Source organism: Dasypus novemcinctus, chromosome 10, assembly GCF_030445035.2.
Source record: "Dasypus novemcinctus isolate mDasNov1 chromosome 10, mDasNov1.1.hap2, whole genome shotgun sequence".
Taxonomy (NCBI): Eukaryota; Metazoa; Chordata; class Mammalia; order Cingulata; family Dasypodidae; genus Dasypus; species Dasypus novemcinctus.
In genome coordinates, this window is record NC_080682.1 from 41128407 (window position 1) to 41139568 (window position 11162).

The 11162-nt window shown below is 36.1% G+C and overlaps 1 protein-coding gene across 1 annotated transcript; it reads right to left on the reverse strand.

Moving 5' to 3' along the window:
- Positions 1-250: 250 nt before the first annotated feature.
- Positions 251-1183, reverse strand: LOC101435054 (olfactory receptor 4C5-like). Its single transcript, XM_004447419.5, has one exon. The coding sequence runs from the start codon at positions 1181-1183 to the stop codon at positions 251-253; it is 933 nt and encodes a 310-aa protein (XP_004447476.3).
- Between the last annotated feature and the right edge of the window lie 9979 nt (positions 1184-11162).

The window sequence follows — 11162 nt, forward strand, 5'->3', positions numbered from 1 at the left end:
TTTTTATAGAATATATAATGCCATGCACTTTCCAAACATTGTTAAAATGTCATGTCAATTATCCAAAACCCATTGAATAGTAATTTGTATATCTAATAATTAATTGGATTGGACTTCAGTCACTATTTAAGATAAAGGAGTCAATGAAGTTTTCAATAACATGGTGATAAGATGTACTTAATTCACATATTCTGAGTGTAAGACCATTTCTTCTGAAATAGATACACATATGTCTAGGATTTGTTTTATTTTATTTATTTCCTTGAATTGCACACAATATCACTCTTTGGCTCCATAGCTTTTTCATTGCATTTTTCACCTCTACATTTCTGAGTGTGTAGATTAATGGGTTTAACATAGGCGTTATCATAGTATAAAACACGGCCACCCCTTTATCAATGGGAAAAGTGCCCATGGGCCGAAGGTATATAAATATGCAAGGTACAAAAAGTAAGATGACCACAGTAATATGTGAGGCACAAGTGGAAAGAGCCTTCCACCGTCCTTCAGAGCTGTGAGTTCTGAGGTTGATAAAGATGAGGATATAGGAGGTGATAAGAATAGAAAAAATGAGCATGCACATGAATCCACTGTTGGCAGCAACAAAGAGTCCTAGGATGTGAGTATCAGTACAGGAGAGCTTCAGCAGAGGATAAAAATCACAGAAAAAATGGTCAATGACATTAGGGCCACAGAAGGGCAACCACACAATAAAAAGGATTTGAATCAGACCATGAAGAAGTCCTCCAGCCCAGGACACAGCAACCAGAAGGCCACACACCTGCTGGTTCATTATGATCATGTAGTGCAGGGGCCTGCAGATGGCCACATAGCGGTCATAGGCCATCACTGTGAGCAGAATGACCTCAACTCCTCCGAGAGAATGTCCTACAAAGAGTTGGGTCATGCATCCATTGAAGGATATTGTTTTCTTTTCAGTGAGTAAGTCAAATATCATTTTGGGTGCTGTGGTAGAGGAGAAGATGCCATCTATGAAGGACAAGAAAGACAGGAAAAAATACATGGGCGATTTCAGGGCTGGGCTAGTGGTGATGGTCACTACAATGAGTAGGTTGCCTGCCAGAGTGAGAAAGTAAATTAATGTAAATACAGCAAACAAGAGATTCTGAATGTCTGGATTCTGTGTCAGGCTGAGCAGGATGAATTCTGTGACGTTGTTCATTGCTCCATGAATCCAGTTTTGCATTTGAATAATTGATTTATCTGCAGTTGGCACAGGGATTGCAATGGTGACAGATAAATTTTAATCAAGAGAATAATATACTCCTCAGCTAAAATGTGTTCTGTACGATTGATGGAAATACTGAACAGATAAACCCTAAACATAAAGTTGGATAAATTTTGAGTCATAAATTGAATATATAGGTCACTTCTACACACATACACACACACACTAACAAACACACATGGATTTATGACTGTTGACATGCAAGACATCTTTTCTGAATTCATGCAAGACTGGATCCTCTTCCAGACACTGCCACAGTGTGTTTCTCCCATGAAAAACAGGAATAAAAATGGCCTTGTATCACAGAATAAAAATTAACAAAAGAAATCCCTGGAACTATATTCCACAAACAATGAACCCTAAGTTAAACCTTATATTGTAAGTAATAGTATACAATCATAAAAACATGCTATCATAAATTTTAACACATGTTCTATACCAATGCAAGCTGTTAATCATAGGAAGGGATATGAGAATTCTATATTTCATGCATGATTGTTCTGTAAACCCACAACTTCTCTGATAAAGAATAAAAATAAAATAGAAAAGGACATTTAAAGAGTAGAGGCTTGAATGTGTGAGAGTCTGTTCTCCCGTGTGGCTTCTGTAGTCACTCATGCTGCTGACACGAAGTTGCTCTTTGTTTTACTTGATATTTTTTTACCTTGTCTATGAAACATCTGATGAACTCAATTTGAAATTAAGTATGATGTACTAATATTTCTGAATCAACTGAACTAAATGAATATTTGAAGCTGTGGTAGCATATATCCTGGAAGATTTTTGAGGTTAGGCTACCTTGAATTAAAATTTGTAAGAATATCATAGAATCTTTATTGATCACCTCAGGAACAAGGACATCATGAAGAGGATAAACCAGGCAGCAGGATGCAATGCAATATTCCTTGAATATATTTGAAACTCTGGAAATCTCTATATGGAGAACTTGTGTCATATTTTGATTTCAGGATCTTTTTGCTAATCAAAATTCAATTTAGGGAATTTATGAAACATTGGATATCTTAAAAAACCAAACAAATACATCTTAGGCAAGAAAACAAAAGCACCGTGATTTTTTGGACATGTGTGTCCTTTAGAATAGACAGACTCCTTAGACTATTTTTTTTATTCTGTTTTCCTGACGACTAGTAGCCATATGATACTATGTATGGGCCTTAGCCTTGCTGAGCCTATATATATTTATATATATAAACAAAAGACCTAGAGGAATTGAAGAATATAACTTATGTCAAAGTCTGTAACCTATTTCCAAATTATTGGTAAGAGAACAAAAAAAGAAACTGCTTATGAATATTTTAACCTTGAAATATTTGTTTGTATAACATGAATTTAGTAAACAAATGAACTGACACAAAATAAATGAACTAAGTACTCAACTCAAACTAAAAAGCAGTCAATTAATAAAAATATTTGAATCAGAAATCAGTACAACAGTCAAAATTATTAGATGATAAATGACTTTTAAAACATATTGGTTTAGAAAATACAAATAAAGCTGGTGAACACAGGTAAGCTCAATAAGAAGCAAGTATGAACAAATCCTCAAATGGACCCAATTAAAAATGTATTTAAAAGGAATTAGGTATAATTCAGTGGAAATGATAAATTATTTTTGGATAACTGATAAGCATTTTTCAAAACACAGTGTTTTTCTTATCCCATCCTTAAAATTAAATAAAATAAAATAATTATGTATTAAGATATTAAAATAAACCATAAATCAGAATAAAAAACAAAAGAACAGAAGTAAATATGAATTTGATCTCTCAGTGGAGTAGAAAATGTTAACCAAAAAATGTGGTATAAAAAGACAGAAAGGGTAAATTAAAATATACGACTTCATGGAATATACTGGAAAAATAATTACAGCAAATATCACAGACAGCCATTAAAATAACAGAAATAGCTTGAAGAAAAAAGAAAGCCTTTATAAAGAAGGCATTAAAATAAGATATCTAAAAGCTCCTTCATTTCATATTTCACCAATATATGCAATTTTAAAATAGTGAATTTTTTAATTGACAAATTAGCAAACATCGATGAGAGCTATACTATCCAATATGGAGAGCTTGTATTGGTAGAACATTTTCAGTACTCCTTATATTTAGAATCTTCACTAGACCAAAAATATGGGCAAAACTCTGCATATAGGTTGTATTTCACACTTTTAAAAAAATAGCAGGGAAACAGTGAAGACAACCCAACTCTCTTTATAGGAGGTTAAAAGCATTATGAAAATATATGGTTAAGAGATGCCAGGTGGACATTAAAGTGATTTTAGGGAGATTATTGAAATGGAAAGTTGTTTTCAATATAATACTATGTGGAAAAGGCATGATATATAATGGATGTATTATGATCTTATGTATAAAAAGACACATTTATATAGAAATATTTAAAGTATATACACTAAAGACTAAGAGTGTTTATCTCAATTATGAGAAGGAAACTTTGTTTTCTTTTATAAATTTTCTGATCTGATTATTCTGTAAAAAGAATATATTGCCTTTATAATCAGCAAACTAATTTAATAACAGAAGTGTTATTTTATTATCTTAATTCTGGGTCTATATCTCAAGTGAATGCTAATCTGTGTGGACTCTGTGCCAGTTATTATTCATAAAAACCTGTGACAGCAGAAATACATGTTTAAATATAACTTACCTGTAAGTTGAACCCTAGAGTCATTTAGAGAGAAAAACACTATTTAAGAAATCATTGATTATATCTACCTCTCTGAACGCATTTGGGAAAGAAGTAACAAGTACATTCCGTATATGTAAAGAACACATCTGTGGATTTAGTGATCACTGACCCATCATTAACTGCAGCTTTGCATGTTCAGCCATTTTTACCTTAAGTTTGGTGTTTCTTTACCTCAATTAGTTACTTGAAAATGACTCCCTCTCTAAGGGAGACTTCCTAAGCAAATCTTCATTTTTGGGGTGTGTTTATTTTTGTTCTGCAGAATCACACTAGCCTGAGATGTGGGCCACAAGCATTCCATATCAGATAAGAATTTCTTGATCCAAAATGTCCAAAATTTATTTTAAAAAACTTGGTATGGAGAATCCTAACCATTGAAGGACATGACTCCCCAAGCCTCCCTGCAGCATAGTTGCCAGTCTTGCTTTCTTGAAGACCAGAAAGAAAAAGATAATGAAAGTCTATTGATCTTTCTTATAATATGATTTAAAGACATGAAAACAGCAAACTATGCTAATACAGAATAAGTGGTGATGGCAAGTATCATGGACTCAGAAACAGAGGCACATTGCCCTGGAGAAGCAAAACTCTGAAGTCCACTCTTAGGAATTTTCTATACAGAAATCCTGTGCCATGACTGATGGTACCTCCTTTTGGAATTCAAAGTGTGGATACAAATGGGTTGGCAATTTAGAATCAAATAGCATTTATAATCTCTGGCTCATTACGTTTATGTGATATTACAGGCTCAGTAATCCCCAGAGTCTGACCTTATTAGCATTTTCATGTATGATTAAAGGTTTATATTTAAAAGGCTATTGCCGGAGAACAGGAGGGAGTTGAGGATGCTCTGAGCTTTCTGTCCCCAGAGGGTTAGAATTAGCAACTTCATCCATGCTGGCAGTCAAATATGTTTCTCCTGTCCTCTCTTGTGTCTTTGGCATCAGTGACCTAGAGTGTCAGGCAGATAGCTGGTGGAGGTAGGATAGGAGCACCATGTGCCTCTGGTCTAGAAGTCATTCTAGTGTCAGGTAAGTAGGGCATAGATTAATCTAGTAATGGAAGAATGGGTGCAAGAGTTTATTGGAATATATAAAACAATCCTAATATTACTTTTCCCCAAGAGTTATAGAGAGGATTAAGCAACATAAAGGTGAAAACACAAAGACAACTAAAAACTGCTCTTCTCCTGTTGATGCCCCAAGGATAGACACACGCAGGCCAGAAAACCTGCTCTAATATTAAATTCTGACATGCTTAAGAATAACTTGAAGTACCATCAACTGCACCTCTTTGGGCTGTCTCAGAACTTGGCAAGATTCTCAGCTTCATTATGCCTCATTTTCACAACTGTACAAAGAAGATGAGAAGGAACCTTTCTCATAAATCTGTGTGAGGATATAGGAAACTATGCACATAATGCTTAGAATGGCATCTGGCACAGAGTCAACTCTGTTGTCTGTTGTCATCTTCTGCATAGGATCAGAGAGCTCATGTTGTAGCAGAACACTTGTCCTGGAAAAATGTTCTCAAATATGTACAGCTTGTCTTTATATCTCTTGTAGATGGTAGGATTGTGTAGCTAATGCTGAAATTAAGGGGGAAAAAGGGCAGATTTAGAAGTATTCAATAAATATCCACATGTAATTATAATTCTGAAATCTTTCTAGGGATGTTTGATCTCCCTTCTAAAATATCTAACAGTGAAATTGAGATTCTCAGAAAAGGTTGCAGGGGATAAAGGAAATAGAACAAACATATAATGAACACTTTTATTTATCAGTCAGTTTTTTAAGTGTGGTTATCTGATCTGCGTGTCATGTAATCCTTTTGACATAGTTCTTGTTATTTCCATTTTATATCAAAGCAAATTTGGTCATGGGCCAATTAGTAGTGCTCAGATACAAGTCCAGAGTAATCTGATTTCTAATCCTGAGCTCTATTCACAATGTCACTGTAGCTCATCAGAAACTGATGCTGTGATTGGTCCACACTGGAAGGCAGAAGAAGTGCTGACTCAGACCAGGTCTAGATTGTTCAGGAGCTTTGGTGTTATCACCAGAGTAAGGCAGGGTTTGCTCATTAGACAGATCCGATGTTCAGCAGTTGAACAGGAAAGAGGATGGAGAGAAGAGAACATCTCCTAACATCCTCTAATGCACTGGGAGCCACCATTTCTCATGGACCATTGACCATGAGGTGCAGCAGTGCTCAGAGATGTATTCACCAAATGCAATGAATGTCTCATGATGATTGAGGAGGTTGTTGTTATGGGGGGAGGAGTGGGGTGAGGGGGGTGGAGGGTATATGGGGACCTCATATTTTTTTAATATAATATTAAAAAATAAATAAATAAAGACAAAAAAAATCCTCTAATCTTTACTACTTCTGCTGGAAACCTTCCTAAGCATGAACTTGATGTCTTTGATTTTGGAATTACTTTGGCCACTGGATAGAGGGGAAGGGGACATCCTCTACATGAATGGGCCATATTAGCATCCCAGATGAATTATATCTGAAAGACATGAAATAATATGATTTCCAATTCTACTTACCAATCATGGTTTTATGAAAGTCTGTTAACTTTCCAGGACCTGTTAAATAGTCTTAAATAAAATAATATTATTAGGGGAGATACAAGAGACAGCATATAAAATCATCAATCTCGTGTATTTTGAATAGAAAATGCTTAGAATATATTTTTTGAATTAAATTGAGGGAACATTTTTCATGGCTGCTGTACCTGCGACTCCATCTCCACCTCTGACAGGACAGGACAGGGTGTGATACTTTGGTAGCCTTTCCAGGCAACTACAGTAAGCTTTGGCCTACAAGGACTGGATTGTTGTGTACACCTGGGGCTCCATTCCTGCCCCTGGCAGTTGTGGGGTGGTGGTGCTTCATCAGTCTATCTGGACAATTGCAGTCAGTTTCAGCCCATACAATTCAGTTTACTGCCCACACCTGCAGCTTCATCCCTGTACCAGGTGGGTATGAAGGTGTATGGAGCTTCTAGTTGTCTTTCCAGGCAACTAAAGACAGTGTTGGCCTGCAGGGCTTGGATTACTGCACAGAGCAGTAGATTTGTCTCCACTCCTGGGGGAAGAGAAAGTGGGAGGAATATTCTTCAGTTCCTGGGGCAAAGCAGGCAGCTTCAGTCTCCAAGACTTATAATACCACCTACCCTTGGCTCTTATTCTGTCCTCAATAAGGAAGAAAGTTCAAGAAATTGATGAATAAGAGCTGGAAAAAATTTAGATTGGATAAATATATGCTATTATAAAATTCCAAAATAATTTGAACCAAATATCTAAAAGGCGCTGTCACAAAGCCAATCAAAAAAGAAAGTCTTCTTTTAAAGAGAGAAACTAAGCCCAGAAAAATTTGTCAGGAAATCCAGAATCTGAGACATCAACTAAAAATTACAAGCCATATTAAGAAACAGGAAGATATGGCGTAATCAAAAGAACAAAGTAAACTTCTAGATGACACAAGGGACTTAAGATCATTGATCATAGATGTTCAAACAAATCTCCTTAATAAATTCAATGCAATGGATAAAGAGATTAAGGATATTAAAAGGACATTGGGTAAACACAAAGAAGAATTTGAAAGCATACATAGAAAAATAGCAGATCTTATGGAAATAAAAGTCACAATAGGGAAGTGGATATGGCTCAACTGATAGAGCATCCACTTACCATATGGGAGGTCCAGGGTTCAAACCCAGGGCCTCCTGGCCCATGTGGCAAGCTGACCCATGCGTGGTGCTGACCGGTGCGTGGTACTGCTGCATGCAAGGAGTGCTGTGCATGCAGGGGTATCCCTTGTGCAGGAGAATCCCACGTGCAAGGAGTGTGGTCCACATTGAGCCACCTGGTGCTAGAAAAACAGCCCACCCAGGAGTGGTGCCACACACACAAAGAGCTGACACAGCAAGATGATGCAACCAAAAAGAGACACAGATTACTGGTGCCACCGAGAATACAAATGGACACAGAAGAACATGCAACAATGTGGGGGAGGGGAAAGGGGAGAGAAATAAAAATAAACCTTTTTAAAAAAAAGAAGTCACAATAAATGAAATTAGAAATACACTGGAAGTAAGCAGAGGTGGCTCAAGCAATTCGGTGCCTACCTACCACATGGAAGGTCCCAGGTTTGGTTCCTGGAGCCTCCTAAACAAGATGAGCAAGACAGTGAGCTGACAGGATGGACTGGCATGGCTAGCTGATGCAACAAGATGATGCAATGAAGAGATACAACGAGGAAACACAATGGGAGACACAAAAAATGAGAGCACAGGTGGCTCAAGCCATTGGGCACCTCCCTCTCACATGGGAGATCCATGTGGGATTGGTTCCCCATGCCTCCTAAAAAAAGATGAGCATAAAGAGAGCACAGAGTAAGTGCAAACAACAAGGGGGTAGGTGAAATAAATAAATAAAATGAATCTTTAAAAAAAGCAGTGGAGATTATACTGAAATGAGTCATCTTGAAAGATTAATGTTAGTTAGAGGACAGCTGGAGGATAGTAATATAGTGAATGTACAACAATGATCTTGGTAGTAGATGAAGAATGTTTTTAACAATATAAATAGAGGAATGTTTTCCTACTACAAGATATTAAGAATATGGAGTTACATGAGAAAATATAAGTAGTACAGTTTATAAACTAACAATGGAATTGCAATGTTTTTTGTAGCAACATTGGTACTATATTAATGGCAAAGGGGAAAAAAAACAAAGGACATGGGGTTTAGTTTGTGAGATATTATTAAGCATTGTATTCTCTGCTTCATTTTTATCACTAATAAGGAGACTCTGGCTATGTCACATAACTAATCTGTGTTCATGTGTGTATTTTTTGAACACTAGAGAAAATATGAGTTAATAGTTGGAATTAAATGAGACAAAAGTGCCTGAACAGAACATTTTAGTAGTAATGCTTCCATAACTTGTAGAGTTGCTTATTTTGTTATTTAATTTTTGAATTAGAAACAAAGCTTGAAAAATAATACAGTGGAGTCACATAACAGGAGATTTGAAGCTGCAGGAGAAAGATCGGTGATCTTGGAGACATAGCCTGTAAAAGTAAATACACAAAAGAACAGATAAAGAAAAGAATAGAAAAATAGAAAAATTGAAAGAGTCTCAGGAAGTAAATGATAGCAAGAGAGATGCACAAACACATGTCATGGGTTTTCCAGAAGGAGAGGATAATGGAAAAGAGGCAGAAGGAATATTTGAAGAAATAACATTAGAAAATTTCCCCAATTTATTGACAGACTTAGATTTCCACGTCCAAGAACCACAACATACTCTGATATGAATAAATCTGAATAGACCTATTCCAAGGCACATACTAATCAGAAGAATGTCAAATACCAAAGATAAAGAGGGAATTTCTAAAGCAACAAGAAAAAAGCAATTCATCACATAAATGGGATGCCCAATAAGATTATGTATGGATTTCACATTACAAACCAGAGAGGCAAGAAGCAGTGGTAAGATATATTTAAGATATGAAAAAAGAAAACCTGCCAGCCAAGAATATTATATCTGGCAAGATTGTCTTTCTAAAATGGTGAGTTTAGAATATTCATAGATAAACAGAAACTATTTATCTATGAAGGGTTAGTCACCAAAGAACAGCCTTGGAGGAAATAAGGGACTGATTCAAACTGAATAGAAAAGATGGGGAAGATAGGCCTGGAAGAGAATCTAGAAATGAAGATTATCAGTAAAGATAACTAAAAGTGTAAAAGAAGTGGTGAAAACAAGATATGACAGATAAAACTCAAAGGTCAAAATGGGTGAAGTAAGAACTGCTTTTACAGGAATAACATTGAATATTAATGGATTAAAATCACCATTCAGAAGACATGGATTGGCAGAATATACTAGCAAATATGAATCATCTATAACCTGTCTATAAAAGACTCAGCATAGACTGAACTATACAGAGAGACTGAAAGTGAATTTCTGGAAAAAAGATATTCCATGTATGCAGTAATCTTAAAAAAGCTGGAGCAAATACACTTATATCAAATAAAATAGACATTAAAAGTAAACCTGTTATTAGAGACAAGGAAAGACATTATATAATAATAAAAAGGGTAATCAACCAGAAAAAGATAGCAATCATAAATACTGTTATCTAAGCACGGTGCCACAAATTCCATAAGGCAAACACTGGCAAAACTGAGGGGACAAATAGATATCTCTATAATAATAGCTGGAGACTTTAATACATCACGTCCATCATTAGACAGAACATCTGGGCAGAAGATCAATAAAGAAACAGAGAGCTTGAATTATATATATACATATATATAATATATATATATATATATATATAGCTTAGTTCAATTATATATATATGTATACATATGTATATATACATATATAATATTGCACCCCAAAACAGCAGGATATATATTTTTCTCAAGGGCTCATTGATCTTTCTCCATGATAGACTATATGATGGGTCATAAAACAGATCTCAATAAATTTTTTTAAGATTCATTTATTTGTTTATTTCTCTCCCTTTCTCCCCCCTGACCCCGCCCCAGTTTTCTGTTCTCTGTGTATATTTGCTGCATCTTCTTTGTCAGCTTCTGTTGTTGTCAGCAGCACGGGAATCTGTGTTTCTTTTTTATTACGTCACCTTGTTGTGTCAGCTCTCCGTGTGTGCGGCACCATTCTTGGGCAGGCTGAACTTTCTTTCGCGCTGGATGGCTCTCCTTACAGGGTGCACTCCTTGCGCATGGGGCTCCCCTATGTGGCGTACAGCCCTGCGTGTCATGGCACTCTGCGCACATCAGCACTGTGCATGGGCCAGCTCCACACAGGTCAAGGAGGCCCCGGGTTTGAACTGGGGACCTCCCATGTGGTAAACAGATGCCCTAACCACTGGGCCAAATCTGCTTCCCTCAATAAATTTTAAAAGATTGAAATTATACAAAGCACTTTCTCTGATCTTAAGGAAATGAAGCTGGAAATCAAGTACAGACAGAAAAAAGGAAAATTCACAAAGATATGGAAAGTAAACAACACTCAATAATCAGTGGATCAAAGAAGAAATTGCAAGATATCAGTAAACATCTCAAGATGAGTGACAACAAGAACACAACATATGACCACCAGTGGATGCAACAAAGGTAGTGCTGAGAGGGAAATTTAC